This window comes from Micropterus dolomieu, linkage group LG19 (assembly GCF_021292245.1).
Source record: "Micropterus dolomieu isolate WLL.071019.BEF.003 ecotype Adirondacks linkage group LG19, ASM2129224v1, whole genome shotgun sequence".
Taxonomy (NCBI): domain Eukaryota; kingdom Metazoa; phylum Chordata; class Actinopteri; order Centrarchiformes; family Centrarchidae; genus Micropterus; species Micropterus dolomieu.
Window position 1 is genome coordinate 21,284,698 of NC_060168.1, and position 25,336 is coordinate 21,310,033.

General features: G+C 41.3%; 1 protein-coding gene across 3 annotated transcripts in view; it reads left to right on the top strand.

Annotated features, from left to right (window-relative positions):
- The first annotated feature begins 16,479 nt into the window (after positions 1-16,479).
- The window catches only part of si:dkey-234i14.2 (heterogeneous nuclear ribonucleoprotein C), a 38,725-nt gene continuing 29,868 nt past the window's right edge, over positions 16,480-25,336 (top strand). For 2 of the 3 annotated variants that reach the window (XM_046029922.1, XM_046029924.1), the window contains exons 1-3: positions 16,529-16,618; positions 16,864-17,041; positions 22,574-22,649. In XM_046029922.1, the coding sequence (XP_045885878.1) occupies positions 16,996-17,041; positions 22,574-22,649 (122 nt within the window). In that variant the 5' untranslated portion in view covers positions 16,529-16,618; positions 16,864-16,995. Of the gene's footprint in view, positions 16,619-16,863; positions 17,042-22,573; positions 22,650-25,336 lie in introns of all 3 variants that reach the window. The other variant, XM_046029923.1, reaches the window with a different exon arrangement.

Consider the following 25,336-nt stretch of genomic DNA (forward strand, 5'->3'; position numbering starts at 1 on the left):
CCTTTTTGTGTCTTGCCCTCCTTGTGCAAGGTGTCAATGGTCGTCTTTTGGACAGCTGTCAAGTCAGCAGTCTTCCCCATGATTGTGTAGCCTACAGAACTAGACTGAGAGACCATTTAAAGGCCTTTGCAGGTGTTTTGAGTTAATTAGCTGATTAGAGTGTGGCACCAGGTGTCTTCAATATTGAACCTTTTCACAATATTCTAATTTTCTGAGATACTGATTTTGGGGTTTTCATTAGTTGTCAGTTATAATCATCAAAATTAAAAGGAATGAACACTTGAAATATATCAGTCTGTGTGGAATGAATGTATACATTATACAAGTTTAACTTTTTGAATGGAATTACTGAAATAAATCAACTTTTTGATGATATTCTAATTATATGACCAGCACCTGTATTGTGGTAGTTGCTGGCTGGCTGGCTGGCTGGCTGGCTGGCTGGCTGGCTGGCTGGCTGGCTGGCTGGCTGGCTGTTCTAGTCTCTATTTCTTGTTGTAAGCTTCACCCTGATTTAAATTTAATATGCTGTGTAATTTCATGGAACAAATTCAAAAAACTTTACTTTTGCAACATAATATACACTTTTTTTATTATTATAGATTATTCAGCTCCATCTGGATTCAGAAGTGGATGTACCAGTGCATCTGTGTTTAGCAAATTCAATGTGCATGAGGGCAAATATCTTTCAAACATGCCATCTAATGTTTTTAATCAGTCTCATTTCATGTTTCCTCTGTAGTGTTTTATTTGTGTATGTTTTTGTGTTTCTCTCTGCTCTGATTTCTGTCAACCTCTCTGGCTGACGCAGAAACGTCTGGTTAGTTAAGAGATTTTTTTTTTCTTCGTCACAGCTGAGCAGTCCGAGTGAACAAGGCTATCCCTGACGCAGACAGATAGGGCTGTGGAGGATGATGAATGGGGCTGTTTGAGAATGCTACTCAGTTCAGCCACACTCTCCATTGTGTCTGTCTCATTGCACGAGGCAAGGAAAGAGGTGCCAATGCAAAGTTAACTGAGTTTTACACACTCACCATCCCTGAGAATAACTGAATCCTCCTTCTAATTGCTCATCAGAGAGTGGCCAATATAAACTGGATTATCCTCTGCGGTACCTGCTCTGTTCCTCGTTGAGCCAGTTATCTTTGTTCTATACAACACAAGTTTGGAAATGGCTTCCAGTCAGTGTGTATGTGTTCTGTGTCCCAGGGATGCTCCAGGGAGAGACATCCTCATCCAAAACTGAGATCAAACTGGACAGAGGAGACACTGTTATCTCACATTCAAGTTACCAGCATTAAAACCAAATCCTAACAACAAAGACTGGTTAATTCCATGTTTTATAACACTGTACATAGGCCCACATTTTACAAGGTTGTTTATTTATCATTATACAGGACAAGGCCGCATAATGAAACGAAATTTGTAGTTCCTTCGTGCTACACACACAACATATAATTAAGTGTAGGCCTATATTAAAATATGGTAACATTTATGAATTTAGCTGACGCTTTTATCCAAAGCGACTTACAATTGCTATACGTGTCAGAGGTCACACACCTCTGGAGCAACTAGGGGTTAAGTGTCTTGCTCAGGGACACATTGGTGTCTCACAGTGGATTTGATCCCGGGTCTCTCACACCAAAGGCATGTGTTTTATCCACTGCTCCACCACCACCAAAACAGTACAGTTATTTCTAAACATATATACAGACACATATAACTTACACCCTGAACATTCCACAGTGCATTTTCTGAATTTGCATGGGGTGAATGTAAACAGCAGCAACATGATGATAGTATGAAAGTTTCATCTTCACAATAAACAGTCTGACATTTGGGAAACAGAGTCTATCTTGACTGCGTTTGTGCACCAAGCATCATCGATGTAAAACACACTGTCCAGTTACTCTCATCTTGCCAGAGTCTTGCACTGGTCAATATGAGTCCCATTTTGTCCAGACCGGCTCTTTAGGAGCAGAATTAAGTCCAAGCTGGGCCAGCATGGCTCCTCTCCTAGCTCTCTTTCCTGTCCTCAGAGCAATCACCACGCCCGCCGTGGTGCCTGGTCCAGTTGTTTGGGCCTGGTGGATCTTGGTCTGCTTCTCTTTAATCCAAAAACCCCATCTTCATCTTCCAATGACTGTACTTATGTCAAAGGTAATGCATGTTTTGGCAATAAAGCCAGAAAAAATCGTATAAAAAACAAAAGTGTAGCGAAGGTTGAAGGAGCTAACGGCTTCTGCTTTTACAAGCGTTGCGGGTTGCCATAGCATCTTTTTTTCAGTCAAAGCAGAAAAAAGATTTGTGTTCAAGGTTGGAGATTCTCTATCACATCAAGATTGTGAAACTTTGACTTTTTAAAATAAAAATGAATTACAAATTCCCATAGTAATATAGATCTATGCACATACAGGGTGAAAAAAGACACAGTGGTGCTAAAGAATGGTGTTTATTGAACAAGAGAGTCTGTGAAGTGTAATAGCTGAGGGCCAGCAGCAAAGCAGAGTGAATGAGGTGCCAGTTAAAGTCCTATGAAATGTGTAGCTGGCCGCAGGCCTCTTATCATCATCCTGGCCAGAGCACCCTATAGCCACAGTTACCCAGTGCTTGGAAAAGGGGAATATTTCACCACCTGTGCGCTGTCACACTGATGGAGCCCTTCCTGATTTATTCACCACTGATCACTGTGTGCACACCTGTGGACACACAAACTGGCATGTATGCACGTGCATCCACACTCACACAAAAACACAATACAGACACACTGGCTCACACCCAGACTGTAGCTCTCTGTCCAATTGAGTTTGCAGGTCCAGTAGCAGAACATAATGAGGTTTTCACACCAAGACACTCCAGCTAGAGAGAGTGGCGGGGGAGGACTGTGCGAGGGGGAGTCAGTGGGTGTGACACAGGGAGAAGGGGAAGGAAAGAGAAAAGGCACTCAATGATAATGTATGAGCTGTCTGCAGTGCTCTATGGTGGGGGAAAAGAGTGCAGTGGTGCATTTTAAAAGAAGATTATCATGTCAAGATACAGTAATACCTCGGTGAACACTGATTTTCATTGGATGTTGATGCTCTGCTCTGTCTGTCTGAGTGTGAACACTAATAAGGAGAGGACGGTGTGTGTGGGACGTGTTGGCTCCAAGTCATCTCATAAACTGACCAGGTTGAACTAAAACAAGCCCTAACATACCCATAAGCTGCCTGTAAGTTCTACTGTCACCTAAGCAAAGAGCAGATACTCTGCGACTTGACCCGACCTTATATCTAAATTGTATCTGCTTAGGCTATACTACAATAGACCAGACCTGCGTTACGTCATCAAACACCAAGGCCATTTCACGTTTTAGGGGAAACATTTACACCTTTACATAATGACAGGAGCAGGAAAATGCAGAAAACCTGTGTAGCAGATTTTAAAACGAATAATGTACAAATCCAGATCTCTGGTTCCTTATCCTTGCAGTCTGAAGGTTTTATACAGTATGTAGAGTAACCTGTACTTTTCTACTGCTGTAGAATGTATGAGACTCCAGAGAATGGTAATTCTCCATTTTGAATAGGTGCCACATGCACAATGAAAGAGGTTGCTTCATCAAACAAAAGACACAACATGTGTGTTGACTGAACAGGGATGATATTTAATTAGAAAAATTTATCTACAAGAGAAACATATCTGAAAGAAATACAGAATGCTTCTGAGCCTTACTACGGAAGCCCAAAGCGGCTATCCGTTCAAACATTTCCGTTATCCATGAAAACAAATTTTTTTATCTCGTGATCTCGAGATAACAACTGTTGTTTTCCTGTTACAACGGGAGAACAAACCATAGCTGAATGCAGTGGTCAGCAGCTGCATTTCTTTAGGATCATTTCAGACAGATTTTCAGTGTCACTGGTTAGGTCACTTGGCAGAGCACAGGACTTGTGATTCAAGGATTGTGTGTTTCACACCTGCTCTTCACGATTTCTTTTCTTCTTTTGTGTGTTTTATCATCCTCTTCATCAAAGTTGTTATGAAGACATTTAGAGGAGTCCAATCACACATTTCCCGACGGCTATTTCACAGTTTCCAAAATAGCTGTCAGGAAATGTGTAACGTTAAATAGATTCCCCTGAATGAAAAGCACAGGAATTTCCTCTGCCTGGGAATGATGGGGAAATGATAAATCCGTAGGTTGACGGATTGGGACACACACAGTCCAGCATATGCTTTATTGTGAGTATTTGAAACAGTCTCTTCAAAGAACTTTGTTAAAGAGGATTAAAAAAAGAAAAAAATTGTTTTCAGTGAGGATTGAACACACTGCCCTTTGAGTCCTGTGCTCTACCAACAGCTCACCAGTAATACTGAAAACTCCTTTGAAATTATCATTCACAAACGCTCCTGACTACCCCTTTGTTAAACTAATGTTTTGTTATCTCGAGATCACAAGATAATTATCCCTTTATCACAGGAAAACGGAGTAAGAAAAATATTTGAATGAATTGCCGTACGTAGGCATGAGTGAAGTAGTCTTTAAATGTGCATGTGGCACCTTTTCACTTCAATGATAAATCAATTCATTTTAATTCAGTTATACACCCTAGGTTTTCTGCTCATGTTCAAAACTTTCTGCACATTCAAAATCTCTGCCACATATCTGTGTTCTTTGTTTTGCAGAATTTTGAGACAAAAGTCGTAATCTTACTAGAATAAAATCGCAATCTAATGAGAATAAAGTCATAATATTTTTACAAAATCTTCCTGCCCCTCTTCTGGGAAGTACCCTGCATTATTACTCTGCTGAGAAGGTAGTAGGCTATCCCTTATAGACCGTCTTACAGACACAGAACCCGCATGGGACTGTACTGGATGAGATGAGCACACTGCCCTTCAACAGAGGTGGAAAACCAAAACTGAAAATACTTAAATCTTACCACAAATGTTAACTACAGCAACTTAAGTGGGTTACAGCCACTTCAGAGTGAAGCATCCTGGAGCAGAGAGACAGTCCCAAACCAAGCAAAGGTGTCTCAAAGTGAGGGAGATGGCAACAAGAGTGACAGGTGTCTGTGTCACGGTCAGGTTTCTGATGTTATTCTCTCCCCAGTTTGCAGTTACATTTTTGCATTAACCATTTGTGTAGCAAATACATTGACTAAACACTGACCAACAACATTTATATTTAAATGTTTTGATTAAAATGATTGCTAGGTACAATTAATTAGTCGCTGATATGCCCTGAAGCTGTAACCAATGTGCTCTCTCTCTCTCTCTCTCTCTCTCTCTCTCTCTCTCTCTCTCTCTCTCTCTCTCTCTCTCTCTCGTTCTCCTCTATGCTTACTGTAAATACAGGCATGCTGAGTAAGGTGGGGGGTCACGTCACATGAACTTCAAACAAATGTATTATTGCGAGTAGCCTACTTTCTTGTGAGACAGGCTGTGTCTTGAGGATTACTGCATATTAATACAGAAAATATGTAGGTTTTGTTGGAGCCGTCAAAACAGTCGAGGCTTAATAAGCCTCGGGAAAGTGACCTGGCGATGCTGATGGTCCATATTGACACGACAGCATTACGCTGTTGCTACAGATTTGTCGGCTGCACATCCATGATGCAAATCTCCTGTTAGTCCAGTCAATACAAGGGAATTGTAATGAGATAGAAGAAAAAGAGCACAGGAAATGCATTTCATGGAGTTTAGGTAGATGGATGCAGATCCTGAAGTAATTCTGTATGCAAGCATTAGTGACTTGAATTTGATTTAGGAGGCCATGGGTTGCCAGTGGAGGTTGCTGAGTAATGGACAGTTTTGGGCAAGTTACTCAGAAATTGTAATATTATAGTATTATTATTACTCCTTAAAAAAGTTATATTATTACTTTACTTATTACTGGGTGATTACGTTACTAGTTATATTAATATATTACTTTCTAGTGTTTCCCACAGAATGACAACTAAAAAATTATTTTAAATCAGTATGTGGCGGTCAGCGTTGATAATTGTCCACAGTATTGGCTAATTATGGGAAACACTGCTTTCACTACCAAGAGATTCGCACAAGAATGGCGGAGCCTTGCGAATATTTCCCCGTGGGTCCTGTGCACCATAGTAGATAGCTACAGGCTGCAGTTCCGGCCATTTTCAACGGGGTGGTCTGGACTGCAGTGCACTCAAGGCGGAGCCAGGTGTTGGAACGAGAAGTTTTCTCTCTACTGAACAAAGGGGCCATAGAACGCATACCCCAGCCAGTCAGGGAGTCCAGGTTCTACAGCCGGTACTTCATAGTTCCCAAGAAGGACGGAGGGTCGCGTCCGATTTTAGATCTACGGTTCCTGAACAAATCTCTGAGGAGATTCAGATCCAAGATGCTCACCATCCCCGCCATCGTCAGTCAGATTCGATCCGAGGATTGGTTTGTCACGACAGATCTACAAGACGCATATTTCCACATCTCCATCTGTCCCTCTCACAGGAAGTTCCTGAGGTTCGCCTACGGGGGCGTGGCATACCAGTATCGGGTTCTTCCGTTCAGCCTAGCACTCTCTCCTCGCAGGTTCACCAAGTGTATGGATGCAGCTCTGGCCCCGATGAGGCTCCAGGGCATCCGCATACTGAACTACATCGACGACTGGCTCATTCTGGCCCAGTCTCGAGAGTTAGCAGTTCGGCATCGAGATGTCGTCCTCGCCCACCTTCGGCGTTTGGGGCTGCGGCTCAACACAAAGAAGAGCGTGCTGACACCCGCCCAACAGACTACGTTCCTAGGGGTGGTGTGGAACTCGATGACGATGCGGGCCCACCTGTCGCCTGCACGCGTCAGGTCCATTGTGTCCTCAGTAACCAGGAAAAAGCTAGGCCGCACCATCACTGTGAAAAACTTTCAGAGAGTGTTGGGTCTCATGGCAGCAGCGTCCAGTGTAATCCTGTCTGGCCTGCTGCACATGAGAGCCCTGCAGTGGTGGTTAAAATCCAAGGGATTCTCCCCGAGGGGAAATCCATTCCGTCTGATACGGATTACGAGCAGGTGCCTTGGTTCCCTGTCAGTATGGAAGAAACCTTGGTTCCTGTCCCAAGGGCCCGTGTTGTTAGCGTCATGTCGCCGGACAATTATTTAGACTGACGCCTCACTCACGGGGTGGGGCGCGGTCACGGACGGCCGCTTTGCTAGAGGCTCCTGGCAGGAGCATCATTTCTCTTGGCACATAAATTGCCTGGAAATGTTGGCGGTTTTCAGAGCTCTGAGGAGTCAGGACCGACAACACGGCCGTGGTGGCCTATTTGAATCACCAGGGGGGTCTGCCCTCGCGCCCATTATGCAAACTGGTGCATTGGATCCTCCTGTGGTCCCAGCAGAAACTGCTGTCCCTCAGAGCGATGTACATCCCTGGGACCCAGAATCAAGGAGCAGACCTGACCCCGGAAATGGAGACTCCACCCCGAGGTGGTGGAGTTATTATGCGAAGAGTTCGGCCCCATAGACGTGGACTTGTTTGCGTCTCAAGAGACGACGCACTGTCCTCTGTGGTTCTCCCTCTCGCCCCCAGCCCCGCTAGGGCTGGATGCCATGGTGCAGACGTGGCCGAGGCTGCGGCTGTATGCCTTTCCCCCAGTCGCTCTGCTTCCGGGGCTTCTGGAGCGGGTCTGTCAGGACGGTGTCAGCCTACTGTTAGTAGCCCCGTTTTGGCCGGCCCAAGTGTGGTTCTCGGACTTAATTTTGCTCCTAGGCCCGCCATGGCAGGTCCCTCTGAGGAAGGACCTGCTTTCCCCATCCACACTCAAGGTATATGTGGCAGCCGTGGCGGCGTTCCACGCCCCTCTGAGGGATGGGCCTCTTGGGAGGCTTCCACTGGTCGTGTGCTTCCTCCGTGGAGCCCGGAGGATGAGACCCGTGACTTGTTCCAGGCTTCCCACCTGGGACCTGGCGGTGGTTCTCGAAGCGTTGGTTAAGGCCCCCTTCGAACCCCTGGAGTGGGCTGAGGCCAAGCACCTGACCCTTAAGATGGCCTTTCTCCTCGCTATCACCTCTCTGAGGAGGGTGGGGGATCTCCAGGCACTTTCGGTGTCTCCGCAATGCCTGGAGTTTGCCCCGGGGAGGGTCAGTGCCATCCTGCACCCCTGTCCAGGCTATGTCCCTAAGGTCCCATCCAGGTTGGCAGGGTCCACGGTGCTGCAGGCGTTTCATCCCCCACCTCATGTGAGGGCGGAGGACGGGAGACTTAATCTGCTCTGCCCTGTCAGAGCACTGAGTATTTACACTCTGAGGTCTTCCCGGTGGAGGAAAGCAGACCAGTTGCTGGTGTGTTTCGGGTCCCCCAAGGCTGGGCTCCCCGCTTCCAAACACACGATCAGCAACTGGATTGTTCAGACTATTTCCCTGGCCTATCAGGTGCGCGGGTTACCTTCACCTATGGCCGTAAGGGCGCACTCTACTCGAGGCATGGCGGCTTCTAGGGCCCTCCTCGTAGGGGCGTCGCTCCAGGATTTGTTTGATGTGGCTGGCTGGGCCACCCCTCACACCTTCATCCGTTTCTACAGTCTGGACCTTCCTTCTGCACCCGGCACCCGTGCGCTCTCCTCCTAGTCGTTCCGTCAGGTGCTGCACGCTGGGGGCAGGCGGGGTTTCGGCGCGGCCCAAGTGGTTATTCTCGTTCCCATAGTGTCGTCACCGACACAGTTCGAGTTCCCTCGAAGGGGAATGTCTCGGGTTACGTATGTAACCCTTGTTCCCCAAGAAGGGGAACGAGACACTGCATCGGTCTGCCACACCTCACCCCTTCTGGAGTGCCTTGCTTCATAGAAAAGGGCTAATGTGTCCGGCGTGCTTATATATGCCTCCAGTTACGCCGTCACACGCTACCGTTCTAGCAACACCAATAGGATTGGAGTAGTTTCATTCATGTTTCAGCCCTGCCACGCCCAGAGGCGTTCCCATAGTGTCGTCACCGACGCAGTGTCTCGTTCCCCTTCTCGGGGAACAAGGGTTACATACGTAACCCGAGACGATCTCTGTTTACAGATCTCTGTGGTACAGAGTGGACAAAATTCCACAAATGTGTGAAAAGGAAGTCACAAATGTAACGTGACCTGCAAATTGACAGGAAATGATCCGCAAATGTGCAAAAACTGTTTTGTGTATAGAAGTCACTGTATTTTTGTGGATATGATTTTACACATCACAAATGTAAAAATACATATGTAATATGCAATACTATGTAGATAGTGAAATATTTGCACATCATAGTACACATTTGTGGATTGTTTTCTGTGGGTTAATTCCAATAAAATTAACAAAAAAAAACTAACAAGGACATTTGACACAGGACTAAGACTAAGACTAAATTTTAAAAAGGCTGACAAAATTATCACTAGATGGTTCCACATTAAATGGTGTAGTAAATTCCTCAGTTCCTTTTCTTTACTTTTCATGTCCTGAAACCTCTTGCCAAAGACCTGAAGCAGTGTTGCACACTCACCATGTGTCATAGTAGGCTTTTGTTCTTGCAGAGTAGGAAGCCTTTTCCAGTTGCAATTGCCACAGCTTTAATTTAGCCTGAAATTATTTCACATTTGAAAGCAGAGAGCTGAGAATCTGGTTAGGGTCTTGTGGCTTGACATTTACCTCTGACAGGTACTTGGTTATGTCCACCATGAAGGCCAAATCACAGCCACTTGCCATCACTGAGTTCCACAATTAATTTTCCCTTTTCTCCATTAACCCTCTGCTTTTGATGAAATTTATGGTGGAAACAACAGTTGTCATTACACTGTGGAGCTGCAGGGAATATACACACAGACTCTCTTGATGTATGATACAGTAGCACACAACTAAATCACTTGGATCCCTTTTGCGGGCCAAGCATGGCTGGAACTCCATCTGTGGCAAGGCCACTTAACTTTTCAAATGGTAGTTCAAATTTGATTATCGCCAAAAAAACTTGCTCAGACAAATCCTCACCTTTGTAAATGCCATTCATAGCTTGCAATTCCTCCCTCGTATCAAACTCGGCAGTAATACCACACACAAAAATGGCTTGTCGTTTGTTATGTCTGTTGTTTCATCACGGGCCAAAGAGAGAAACTGACCCAATCCGGTATTGGCAATAACCTAATTTAACTTTGACTACATGTATATAGTTACTAAGTTATATTGGATTATTAGGTAATCAGGATAACAGCAAAGAAAGCAACTACAGAGACAGACAACTACCAAACTAAAACAAGAGACAGTACAAACACGCTAATACACAGAAAAAACAGACAGAATACACTGACTAAAGTGTGAAAGATCTCTTATTATCTGGATAACTTTCTGGATCCAGATAACATTTTAAAAACAGTGTAAACCACGCTGTGGCGTTTAAGGTGGGGCGTGAGGTTTAGGTAGGTGTAGAAGGTAAGTTTTAGTATTTTGAAAAAAAAATCTACATAAAATAATTACAAAATACAACCATTTAAAAGTAAAGTTGTAAATCCTTCCCCTATTGCCACAATAAAAACATAAGTCCCTCCCCAGTGCTTCAAAAAGTATTTGACAAGACTTTTTGCATGCCCCCCCACCCCTCATAAATAACGAACAGTCCCTAAGCACATCATAAGTTGCTCCTAGCATGAATCTAATTTTGCTTCCATGACCAACACTTCCCTCCAGCTAAGTCTCCTCTTTTTACAACTCATCCATTGACCCTGCTTTGCCTGGCAAACTGCTCCTGCATATCTCAACCTCTTCCTGCCTCTGAATCTCCTCTACAGTCAGTCTCCTCGTACAAGCTCTTCAGACGTTTCATACACATTGTTAGTGAAACACAGACCTATCACACACATGTTGTTTTGTGTTTTTCCAGCTGAGGACATACACATTTGTAAAGAAAACAAGTGCAGATTTAATCGGGATTTCTAAACAAAACAGAAAAATTGAAACAGAAGTATACCAGAAAGGCTGGATGCAGGTGAATGTGGGAAACTGAAAGATGTGTTTATGAAAACCGGTGGTCAGTAGGCACAGAAGCTAGTAATGATGATGCTGCTGAGATACAGAGAAAGAAAACTAAACTATGTGACATGTCTGCATTTAATTTTTTTTCAAATTCTTTGTGCTGTACTGTTGCTTATTTGCTGTGAATGACAGCAAAATGCTGTAGTTGAAGTTTCACAATCTGACATTGTAAAGACATGAACCAAAGATATTCATACACACCATGGGGGTTACCATGGTGTGTATGAATATCTTTGGTTTGTGGGATTTTTTTATTGATAATGCAGAGCCTGGAGCGTCCCTGAGGTCAGGACGGCTATACAGCTGACACCAAAGGTTAAAAATTAATTAGACCACAATATATTGGAAGAATAAAAATGGATTTTCTCTCAGGCAAAAATAAATATTCATGAATTTAAAAAAATTTAAATAGCAACATGGTTAATAGTAAATATAGCACACCAGGAAGCAATAAGAACTTTTCTTTTTCAGTCTGCAGTTATTATATTCAGTCTGGATGCCAGAGTGAGCTCCATTACTATTTTAATGGCATTCTGTTGTTTTGTTTTCTTGTTTTCTTACCACAATTGATAAACTTGACAATCAGTATTAATTTTGGGGTCCTAAAATAGCCCTGTGCTATGACGTTCAGCTCATACTGAGCTCTACACTTTTGATATCTTATTTTCAAGTTCTCTCTTCAACCAATTTGCATTTCAATCTTCATGCGAATTCAGCTGTGACTTAAATTACCCTGCTTCTGAATACAGCAGCAGTTAGTAGCTTCGATATGAATGAGAAACAGGACGTAAGGATCTTACTTATCAATCTCGCACTGACTCCCCACGACCCGTCACACAAACAAAAATACAATCCGTTTTTCTACACTTAAGTTTCCATATAGGAAAGTTTCACATTCTTTGGAGGGTCCATACACCAACAGGTTTTTTTTTTTCAGTCATAACAATTTCACTGCTGAACCTCAGCATGGCTGCTTGCCTCCTTGTGAGAGTATATAGCCCACAGCCTTTATGCTTTGCTATTGGTCAATTTGTCAGTTGACTAAGCACAGCTTGACTATGTCAGCTAAAACAAACCTTTTTCTGCACATCCATAATATAGTTTCAGCATAAATGCATAGGTATGTTACCGAACTGCTTCTTTGTTTTCTGTACAAATACAAGTTGGAACCAGGAGTTTTTTGTGAAGTAAAAGAATAATTAAATAATAATAATAATTAAAAAAAGAAGTATTTTCAACCTTAATGGTTTTTAATTTATTTACCTGCATTTCCAAACCTGCCATTATAACCTAATGTAAATCTATTCCTCCACTAGACTCCTGTACATCAGCTTAGTTTGTTTCATTTGTCCTTATTATTTTCCTCTGTAATAATGTGTCTATGTTTGTTCTGTTCCTGTACTTTTATACTCATTCCAACCATTTCCTTAGCCTGCAGGCAGATTTTCTCTCTCTTTGCTTCCGCTTCAGCCCTTTCTGTTTAGGTGAGTCAGTCCACTGGGCTGCATCAAGCCAGGTTCTGCTCCACTACTTCTTTCCCTACCTACTGCCCCTCTCTCACTCCCTCGCCTCTCTGCTGTTTCTCTTTTTAATTCCTCTGATAGCTAGACTGTGAACCCAAATGCACCTCGTCTAGAAAGTTATAAATAGTGAGGACATTTATGTTCAGTGTGTGTTCTTGCACAAATATTCAGAGAGATAACTGTCTGTACATGTTCCTGCTTTCCTGTGTGCTTAACAAGCCTCGAGCACCAGCACTGGGCTGTGCTGCAAGTATGAACTGTAGATTATGTGATGCAGTTTGGCCTTTTTTTAAATTGTCACAAACATTTAAAAATAAATACATTGACCAAGAAATATTACAATCTGAACCCTTATGTCCATTATATTTTTAAAAAAACTTGTTGTTGTATAGCAAAATGATCACATTGGGTGAGTGTACCCTGGTCGGAGTTGCCCTCACAGCCAAATCAAGTTTCCTTAGTTAACGCGTAGGCCATAAATGCAGCAGCTAACTTTTGGATGAACTTTCCTCTCCCTACGAAATAGGAACTGACATTACCACTGCACACTGCAATCATTCATGCTATCATACACTTATCAAACAACAGTTGTACTAAGATTCAGGATTGATATGGATGGTAAAAGGCTACATATTTTGGATATCTTTACATGAAAAAACATTGTGTTGAGACATTGTATAGTCTAAGCAATTAAAATAGTTAAAATGTGTAAAGATTTAAATATGTTTCTTTAATTCCTTTGTTGCTTGTTATATGATACCCCTATGTATTTAGCTGTGGCATGTTCTATTATTTTGTCATTTTATTAACTTTTGCTTTGCCTGAAGATTGTTGTTTTAGATGGATAAGATTCAACAAAAAACTGATGAGCATGTTTTTAGTAAACACAATATAATCTTTAGGCTACGTTGTTAACCTGTGTTTGGTGATACAGAAATGTTAATGTAGTTTGTGGAATTGAAAATTCCTACAAGTTTAAGGGCGTAGTTACACGGAACACACTGTCGTGCAGCACTGAAGGGTTTTGTAACCCACTGCCACTCTGCGCTAATTGGTTTCGCATGGCACTCACAATGGCAATCACAGTGTGATGGAACCTCCACGTGGATGCGCAAAAAGATTTAGAATCGTCAAGTGCTGCCTATAGTCAACTGATAGTCGAATCATGTGTGTTTTTGTGCACAGCGATTGCAAGCCGAAGCTAAACTGAGGCTTATTGTTGACCATTATTTCTCTCTCTCTCGCCATTCTTAGTCTTGTGCAGAGTTTAGTGTGCATTCCATGCTGCCGACAACTGCATACACGTTGCGGTTCCTTGCTGGTCTATTTCAAGTAGCCGGCTGTTTAAAAACGATAAAATATTCTTTGTGTGGTTCATCAATGGTGATAAATTTTCCGAAAGTCCCGCAAGGTGCGGACGACTCAGCATAACACCGGCGATGCTGCGTCTCTTCAGCAAGTATTCCTCCACTACCACTACACACATACACGCTACGCCTACACATGCGCACTGACGACCCAGGATTTATTCACACACTTTAAAAACATTTATTGAAAGTTATTTACAGCATTAAACGTTGAAATGTGTATTGTAATAGGCTGCATATTAACTTATTGAGAGAAAACTGGTAGTTCTATGTAAAATCAGATGTTGAGCACCCCCATATCGCCAAAATGGCATGATCCTTGTTTCACTGCGAAGCTTCGACTGTGAAATTGGCAGTCAAATCAGGCTCCGCCCATCGCAGCAACACTAGTTGACCAAAGTGCTTTCCACAATAGACAACAAATATACAGACAACAACAGTAGAAAAAGTAAAAAATGTCCCTACTCAACTCTGTTTGAAGGCCAGTGAATAAAGATACGTCTTTAGCAAAGATTTGAAAGTGTCCAGGCATTTCTTATTTCAACAAGTAAAGTGTTCCAAAGATTAGGAGCAGCTAGTGCTCCTAGTTCCAAGTTCTGATAAATAAGAAGGTGCCATCCATCATCCATTCACCGTCAACCGCTTATCCTGCATACAGGGTCGTGGGGGGCTGGAGCCTATCCCAGCTAACATCGGGCGAAAGGTGGGGTACACGCTGGACAGGTTGCCAGTCCATCGTAGGGCCAATAAGAAAGTGCCAACCCATTTAAAATTTTAAAGACAAGCAATAAATTCTTAAAATCAATCCTAAAACGGACAGGAAGCCAGTGCAAGGCTAAAACAGGGGTAATGTGCTCACACTTTTTAGTTCCAGTTAGAAGTCGAGCTGCTGCATTCTGGACTAACTGTAACCGATGGAGAGACGACTCATCCACTCCAACATACAAAGAATTACAGTAGTCTAGTCAAGACGTTATAAATGCATGGATTACTCTTTCAAAGTCTTTGCGTGGCAGGTAGGGCTTGACTTTGGCCGACAGTCTCAGCTGAAACAAACTGGCTTTTACTACAGAACTAATCTGTTTTTCAAATTTAAAAGCACTGTCGAAGATCACTAGATTCTTGGTAAATGGACTATACGTTCCTAAAGTACCAAGAGCATCTACACAAGCACTTAAATCCCCAGGTCGACTGAACACAACAACCTCAGTCTTACTTTCATTCAGACAGAGAAAGTTCTGATTCAACTATATTTTAAGATCTCTCAGGCAGTTGAGCAGTTAGTTTACATATGGAAACACAGAAAGCAATTGCTGAATCAAATTGTACAAGCATTAAAATGTACAGCATTAAAATCACGAAGTTGTTTAAATTTTATAAGAAAGAAACACTCGCTTCACGTTAAACTGTATATTACGAACTCAGTGCCATTGTACCTTACAGGCAGATGGCCCATGGGCTAATTTCGCTCCTTGTCACAGTACTAGGAGCACAGCTATCTAAGGGTTTACAGTTTAATAATGCAATTGTGCCTGGGTTAAGTGCAATGTGAAAAGAGGTAATAATCATTTTAGAGTTGACTAAGATTAAAGTTTGGCTCACTGCCAGTCTTACTCTGTGTTGGTTGTTAAAGAAGCTAATTAAACCCACATGAAAGCCCCTCCTCAGGAGCCAGAAAGATTAAACACCCTCAGGTGTATTCTCTCTCCAACTACCGCACAGCAAAACTGGAACAACGATTAGACAGCATGCACAGTTTGCAATGTGTAAAAAGTAATTCTGCTGGGTGTGTTTCCAGATGCAGCATTAATTAGAATCAAGATCTAAGTGATGAAAAAAATGCTGTGATGTGTAATAATAATTATATTGATATTACTGGATTTATTGAAAGCTTCTGTTTATGTGTAGCTGACCAATTCAGTGGTTCAGGTTTTGTGTAGAGATCACTGTTTGAACATTTTCAACTTATAATTGCTTATTAGTTCATCAAATATATTGTGGTGAGACAGCAAATGTACTCACCGTTAATCCCTTTGTCTTATGTATACAATCATCAAACTGGAAACTATGTGTGCTTCTTGTTGTGCATGTCCTCAGTGTGTATATTACTCCCCCAATGCCTTTCTTTTAGATAGTAATTAATACATAAATTATTCTTTTTTCCCCCCTGCGAACCCCCCTGTGAGTGTGTGAGCATGTATCATTTGCTTTGTTTGTATGAGTGTATAGTCTAATGGTCTGTACATCGTCAGTGTGAAGTGAAACAAGTGCACAGCTGTTTTATTTTCAGGTTCCTGCTCTTTGACATGTGTATTAAAATACGCACACACACACACACACACACACACACACACTCCAGCAGCTTCCTCTTCGCCTGGCTGGAATTTGTAAGCCCTGAGCTCCAGCCAAGCTCCTGTTGCTGAGGGGAAACCAGCTGCACACTCATCCAATCCTCCTGCCAATTCTCCTGCTAATGGAACAGCCCACTGCACCCCTGCCCACCCCTGCCACAGCAAACCACTTGGTACATGCCATTAGTGCTTCTCTAGCTGGTCTGTTACTGACTCAGTAGTATCACAGCAGTGAGCCAAGCGGCAGCCTGAAAACACAAACAGACGCAGCAAGAGTGAGGACGTAAAACGAGTGAGTTGTAAAAGAGAAGCAAAGACATCCTTGGCTAGCCTCTCTTCTCTCACTCTCCTGCTTGTTTTTGCATCCCTGATATGACCCTGTTCAGCCCAAGATGTGAGTATACTGGTGTTTATCCCTATGTCTGTGTGTGCATGCATGTGTTAGTAGATGTTTACTTGCTGCACTGTGTTTCTAAAAGACAATATTTTCCACTGTGCCCCTCATGTTTTGCTCTCCCCTTCCATCCTCTCCCTTTCCCTCAAGCCTTTCTGCTCACAAAATCAGCCTGTATTTGCTAGTCTGTACACTTCATCCTGAAACCCACGTTCTCCTTTTCACTTTTGCCTCATTGCTGTTAGGTTTGGTTTTCTCTGTACCTACACATGGATCCAATCAGATGGTGGTTTGGAAACGGATCTGTGGGGTGTTCGAGGTTATATGTAATCATTGTGATGCATTAAGAGCTGTTTCTGACAACACCAAAACTGCACATGATCGCAAAACATCCAAGCTCAAACCGTCTCTCCCATTGGCAAGGTCAGCACTTGCTCTCTGAGCATAAAGGCTTGTGAGACAGAAATATCCAAAAGCTTAATTATGTTGAAATCCTGCTCTCTAGTGATGGACTAAAGCATACATTCTGTTTTCTTTATGTCCAGTAGAATGAATAGTGTTATTACTTTTGTGAACAATTTCTAATCAGGTCACTTTACAGACATGCAGGCAGAGCTGCTACACCTCTTCACAACTTTCACACCAGTTCAGAAACAGCCCCCTCCCTAACATCTGTTGGGAAAGTAAAGGCTTCAAGCGAGTTCAAAACAGGCAGAAATACTCACATCTGTCTCTGTGTCATTTGCTGTGATGTGGGATCTTTTCAGGGTCTATTACTCAGATCATGGATAGTCATGGTGACTGCTTTATCTCCCTCACTGTAATGCAAGAGCTTTCACTCATCTCCTTTTCAACTGCTGTGGTGTATAAATCCAATCTTTCTGTTAGGCACACTCCAGTATCTCTCTCAACATGCCATCTATCCATATCAAGTTTCCCTATCTTTTCTATACGCTTGACTTTCTTTATCTTTTAGTGTGATAATACATGTTTTATGTTGACAGTGATTACACTGCATTAAGCCCTGAGAGTGAAAACTAAAGCTTCATGGTTGCTGCTTGGCTCTAATTCTGACCTGAGGTCAGTTACAGTACAGAAATGGAGAAATGCATAACAGAGTGCAGAGCCTGTCAGCAAGAGGCACAATGCGCTTTTACATCCATATTTGACACACTACCCTCTCTTCATATGTAGGGTGCCAGACTGTGGCCTGATTTATAAACTTTGTGGCATGTGAGGGCCAAAAATCTGCATGTGTATTAAAATGAAAACAGAGATCAGAATATTTTCTGATCTAGAAAATGTTTTAAACATCAGCAAAATGCACAGCAGGATGCAAACAGAGGATACAGATGATCTAATTCAATGGAGGTTTAAAATACAAATGCAAATACAAGTGAAACAACCTTTGTCATATTCGAAGAGTGGAACAAACTTTCTGCTTTAAAATAAGTAGTGTTTTATCTTACTTTGAGATAATCAAAAAATTTACCTTTTAGCAATGCCATTACCAATTAGATTGAAAGGAGGAGGATATTTACAATACAAACAAAAAAAGAAAAGAACAGAAAAATATCTTATACCTATAATATCTTACTTCAGCATGATTCTTCACCAAGGTATGAAATCATTTCTTAAATCTGCCAAACCAAGTTAAATTGCAATTAATCAATTTTGCACTCTCAGTTGTCCTAGTTAAAATGATCGTGTAGGCGTTCAGTCATAATTGCTTTATTTTTTGTGGTTTTGGGTGGAACGATTGAGGGGAAAAAAAGATGTGTGAGCAGGATTACAAAACATCATGTTTTCTTAGACTGAAATACCACAGTAAATATTTGTCAGTCATCAGCTTGAGTATTTGTGTTCTGTTCTGAAATTAGTTGTTTTTATTTAAACATTAATCGAAAAACATATCAAAAATTTAAGTATGCGGTTCAACTCATTGCATGAAAAATTTAAGAAGCAGGGTGAAAGAAAATGATGATAAAAGACAGAAATTTTTGTGATGAATTTATCTGATTGTTATTATCCCATCTCCCAAACATCAGTGACTTCAAAGTGCACAGATTAATAGAACATACAGCAGATTATAATTTCTTATCCACATTACTGTGTTAGCTATTGTCAAGGCAAATTACAGTATGTTGGCCTTTTTCCAAACAGCAATATTGAAATTCTGGGTAAACAGTAGTAGTGGGTGTGTGTGTGTGTGTGTGTGTGTGTGTGTGTGTGTGTGTGTGTGCGTGTGTGTGCACGTGTACTTGTGATTGTGCAGAAGATGAGGCTGCTTGCCAAGCAGTCAGTGAACATAAAATGCATTCTGTGCACGAAAGATGTGTTTCTATGTTTTCATGTTTCATTCTTGAGTTTTACGGTTGCATATTATGAATCACCCAAAGCCTAATTACAAGTAGTAATGTAAAAAAACAAACAAAAAAATACACTATAAACCCTGATAGAGAAGTTGTCTTTTAGTGTATTCGGGACAGGTTCAGACAGAACAACTTTCCTGGAGCTGGTAGAGAATTCAAGGACATTTCAGCAGGGTGGATGCTGACTGACTGGGGTCCCGTCTCCTGTCTCCTTTGGAGATTCAGAATAATTAAGAATAAGAAAAGCTTTTCCACATTGTTACTGTCTAATTTTATTTCCAGGTAGTGTGATTAAGCCAGCTCTCACTTTGGCTATGGTATGCTTGGCATGAAGCATCAGTCTGGCACTCAGCCTGACATTCGTAGATACAAAGAACAGTGACAGACTGTAGACCGTGGCAGAGGCTGAGGCTTTATACCTCATTATGGCTGACCATGTGTGACCTTGATGTGTCCTCTAGTGCCCTTTGCTCTTTTTAGTTTTTTACAAACATGCTGCCTGTTAGATTATACTACTGTGATTTCTGTATGATCAATCTGTACTTTTAGCTGGAGTCTCTCAGTCCACCTGTCACTGATTCAGCTGGTCTGCAGTGTGAATCATGAATCCAGATACAATGTTATAGATTGCTTGGCGAAATGGCCAAAAATATTATCACAATAAAAAGATTTCACTCGATATCAATAATTATCACGATAAATGTCAAATCATTATTTCTTTCAAGTTTAAAGGCTGATTTTTGCTCCTGAGTTAAAGTTGAAGAAACCAGATGGTTAATTGGGGTTTTAAATTTTTCCTCAACAAAATCAATATCTTAATAGAAAAATTAAGTGCTTATTTTATGATATGCAATATAATGTTCAATAATTTTGTCTGTCATCCTAACATCTGTGTTAATGAAGAGGAAAACATATGGCAAAATAATTTTTCAAAAATTCAGGAATCAGCTCTTCTTATACTACCTCATATACTAATAGTGCTGTAAGTTTTACACAGTTTTATAGACAACAGAGATGGAACGTGGAATGTACAAAGGGTGTAAACAAATATAATGTGTAGCCATTCTATATCTTTTTTAATGCTTTATTTATGTTGGAGTCAAATGTTTTTTTCAAACTTTTTTCCTAAAAAAAACACGAATAAGGAAAAATGATACTATATATATATATATATAAATAAATAATCATGTAAAAGTAAAATAATAATAATTTTTTTAAAAGGCACAAACTTCTACTTTACCACCCCCTATTAAGCATTTTATAAGCAGAATATTAATATTTAATACATTTTAGTTTATAACATACATACCATAATGTAGTTATAGCAGATGTGTTTGTCAGTAACTGTAACAACCTTCTGTGGGCACCCATAACTGGAAGCTGGTGTATAAACAGATAATGAATGTCAATATAGTAAAACACAGCTGTAGAATATGTCTTTATAGGAGAAGTTATCATATTTGAGAAATACTGATATTAATAAACACTAAAAATGTCTTTATATTTGCATACAACAAAATTTTAGTGTGGTAAACCATTTATTAATTATTTATACTGTCAAGTGCTTATGAATGCTAAATAGGGTGGGTTAAAGTGTGTTACTGATATGGATAATAGTAAGGGGAAAATGCATAATTGCATCACAACAACAACCATCAATCACCATTATCATCGCATTCATCATCGCCACAGTCAATACAATAATGAGCATAATGTGGGTTATCACTGAAGACATGTGCCTTAAGTGTTATTTATATAGGCCTCTGTACTTAAGTAGCCAAGTATGTGGGCTTTTTTCAAACTGCAAAATAGTAGAACAGCACTGAGTTTGCAGTAAAGTAACTTTGTTTTTTTGTCTGTGCAAATGAAGACCAACACAAACCTCAAAACAGCAAATCACATCATTAAAAAATATCCATTTAATATGTGTGGGTATGTTTGTGTAGGTGTGTGTGTGTTTGCACTGGAGAACTAATTGTAGCGTATAGGATTTCGTTTACCAAATAGCAGTCTGATTACCTCCTGAGGTTTTGCTCCCGTAGAGTGAGACAACTGTGCTCAGCAGCATCCTCCCCTCTCTTCCTGTGTAATGGCTTCTTCATGCAGTCAATCACACAGCCGTCATGTTGCTCAGCAATCACATCATAACATATTTTCTTCTGCCATACAATCACTACAGCCTCAATCTGAGAAGATGAGGAACTGTCCAGTATGTATTTTAAATATTTGCTCCTGATACACATGAATCATTTCATGAGGTGTCAATCTTCTGTCATCTGAGTAGTTACTGTCACATGAAAATACTACACTGGCGTATAAAAACTATGGCCTGTTCAGTAGAGGTGTGGAATATGATATGAAAGTGATTTTACAGTAATATAACATCTCTTATTGTAATGATAGACATTTTCTGGCTTTAGAGGCTGCATTACAACACAGTGAAATAGTTTATGACTGTTTTATCTGAGTGAAATTAACATCTGGCTCCTGCTGCTGCTGACACCTTGTTTGGGCATTGTATTCAAGAACCATTTTAATCATATTTTTAGAAAAATGTGTTCACATGTCTTTTGAAGTGCCAGTATTAATCCCCCAAATAGAAACACTTGAATGTGTTTTGATGTATTTCAAACGTGTCCTTCGTTTATTTAATATGTACCACACATTAGGAGTTTTCTGGCTATGCATACATGCATGGCTCAGGCAAATAATAGTTGAGGTGTCAGCAGCAGGAGCCAGTTCAACGCCAGCAGAGACACTGTTGGCTGCAGAAAAGCCATCCACCATGTCACTGTCTGACTGTAAACTGTCAGAAAATTATCTCTACTGTGGGAGGTAAAGGCACATACACGTGTCTACATATATTCTCACACTTTCCAACCCATACTTAATTAATTGTAGCTTCCAGCCATTTGACAGTCACGCTGTGTGAGTGTATGTGCAGCTGGCCAAGTCACACTCCATTCACCACCCATCTGTCCATGTCAGACTGGCCTCCTCTCCTCTCCTCTCCTCTTTTCACTCCTTTACTTTTTCTCCTTTTTACACTCACCTTTGTTAAATCACTGCTGAGCCACGACCAACACAAGCAGTGAGCTGTTGGCATATCCTGTAATCAAGATGGCTGGTGGTTAATTGGACCATGTGTGTAGAGGTGTTTGCAGGAGAGACACACGTAGACAGAGAGAGATGGGGTTTTGTTTTTTAGACAAGTCTAAAGCTGCACCAGGTTTCTGGTGTATGCTTGCAGACACGAGACAGAAATGAAGGTGAACAGCTGGCTCAGAGTGGCAGAAGCAATCAACAAAGAGTGATGGGAAATGTACGTGAAAAACAGCCAGGTCTCAGTCTTAGCTGGCCCTTTAGTCATTATCATGTTACGCAAATTACAACAGATAAGGTTCATTTTGCTCAAATAAAGGGTAAACCTGGGTGTAGGATGGATATGAACAGACAATATACAGGGTTTGCAGGTTAGTTAACCATCTGAACATTTGTGTCTGCGCTTTGTATCCCTGCTGTGTTATGTTTTGATGTGTTTTACTGTATTAGTGCAAAGTTAACTGGTTGCCCCTCCGTGCAGACATGAGCATGAGTGGAGAGTTGAAGTCCAGTCGCTCCAGGGCAGCGAATAAGAGGGCCAGTAACACCACTTATGGGTAAGTATGAACCGCACCCCACACACACACACACACTCCCACTCCCACCCCCACACACTCAGAGATAATCATATGCTCTATTATTTGCTGCAGCCCCTTTATCTGTAACTCAATAGCTGCACCCCAGCATGGCAATCAATGCAGCATTATTCATTATTAGCTTCATACCAACTGTGTATGTAAGCTACTATTGATTTTAGCCAGAGGTGTCTCCATCAGTCAATGTCTTAATCTATCTGCTGGTGTATTGCACACATGCGATCAGAGCTGATTACTGTTTACTGCTGGTGGTTGAATACAGCACCTTGGAGCCACACTAACATTGTGTGCTTAGATAGCTGGTGAAGGGAATGGAGGGCAAGGGGAGAAACGGCAGTGTGTGGGCTTGTTTAAATTCATTCATTACTCTTACCTCCAACTCTCTCCTTGAACTGCATCTCTTACTCTGGCTGCAGCTCTGTAGGCTTGAGCTCCTCTAATGAGCGCACACCACAGAAAGTACTGTGTGTGTGTGTGTGTGTGTGATGTTTGAGCAAATTCTCATGTCTTAGCCCTTACCTCACTGACTCTGAAAGTGCATTTTCTTCTACATGTCCTCTGGAAGTCCACGTATGTCCTTCATACAACAGTGAATGTGGAAACAATAAGCAAAGGCACTTAGAAATCACTTAATCAGAAAAGAGAAGGGAGACACAATTGGGGTAAACATAATAAACACTATTGATATACTTTGCGGGATATCCACAGACAACAAAATGCAAAATTGGTTAGAAATGTAAGCAAGAATAGAAAATGAATATTAACAGATGTAATATTACTGTAATGCCAACTTGTTTGTCCCGGGCCTAATCAGCAAATCTCATTACTATTCTATCTTCTGCATAACTGGGACTCCACATATGTTTCCAGCTCCACTATAAATACTGATATTTTTTCCATTCCTGGCAGCTCCATTTCCTGTCCCTCTGTTAGGTTCATCATATCATACAGTAGTATGTTGAGGTATAAATATTGCAGTATGGGACATTATATATTATGTCCCCAGCGTGTCCTTCAAAGCAGTTAATCCAACTTTCTGCCTGTGCTCCCTCTTCCACTACCTCTGACCATCTCTGCCTAAACCCCCACACGTTATTTGCCCATTCTACCATGCAGTTATTCAACAGGATGCGGCCATGCATTAATGAGGTTAGTCATACAACACGCACGTACAATGACTAACCACAAATGGGACACACCTGAGGTATCAGCCCTGAAATAGCCTGGGCTTGCCTGATTTTTCACAGATACGGCATGGACTTAAAGCAGACCATGCTTTAGCAGACCAGGCCTTTCCATTTCAGGTTTATGTATGTACACGTTCAGTCGACTAAACTAAGCTGAGAACCTGTCCAGCCTGGTGACACAGAAAAGCACAAGACTCAGAGTCAACAGCCATGCTAGCTGCTCTGTGAGGCAGTACTTAGACACAGTGGTGCTTTGAGCTAAATGCTAACATCAGCATCCTAACATGCTCACAGTGACAATGCAAACACGGTGATGTTATGCAGGGCCCTGTTTCAGAAAGCAGGTTTAACAAACCAGAATCAGTTTTATTGCCAGGTCCATTTTCACGCGAGGAATTTGTACACATGAACATAAATAGAAATATAAATGCATAAAAAGTAAGGAGATCAAAAAATTACAAAAAGTATACAAAAATTACAATAATACTATAATACAATGCTGACAGGTATGTGCAAAAATTCACAACATGAGCATAAAGCACAGTTGAGTGTTGGTGTAAAGTGTGGGGTCAGTTTGGATCTTGGTTCAACAGCATTCAGTGGATTTATTTCAAATACTTTATCAAATGTAGTAAACAAAGTCAGACTATACACACATACATTCTAACTACATCTGCTGCTGCACCACGATCCTGCTCACTGGAGATTGGAATCGCCAATACTATAGGAATAATGTTCCATCAGTGCAACCAGTCACATCATGAGTTATAGAAATAATTATTCATTGATCCTGTATGTCTTAAGCTTCATGCCGATTTTTAGTTTCAACTGAGAATACAAATTATGTGCAATAAACATTTTAATGGACCTGCTCTAACAAACTGACAGCTGTCTTGAGGAAGTCACAATGTTATTAAAAAAGAAGAATTGAACAAAAGCTGCCTGCTAGCAGATTAGGTTTACAGAGTCAGTTACCAGTTTAAGTTACCTCTCTTTCTTGAACAGAAAACCCAGAGTTTACCTCGTCTCAGCGTTAACAAACTCGCACACTCACTATGCTCACTCACTTGATTGTAGCTCTAGATAAAAAGTCAGAGATTCTCCAAAGTTATTACAATTCATTTTGAGGGGGGACATGAACAATAGTTCTTGGGACTTTCCAATATATATAATTTGTGTTTGCAAAAACACAAATTATATATATTGGAAAGTCAACACAAATGATAACCGCATGGTGGTGTTAGAGGGGGAACCCCAAAATCATAAGTATATATATTGGAAAGTCAACACAAATGATAACTGCATGGTGGTGTTAGAGGGGGAACCCCAAAGTCATAAGTATATATATTGGAAAGTCAACACAAATGATAACCGCATGGTGGTGTTAGAGGGGGAACCCCAAAGTCATAGCATTCATTTTCTAGGCACCATTAACTTCTGTACAACATTTCATAGCAAACC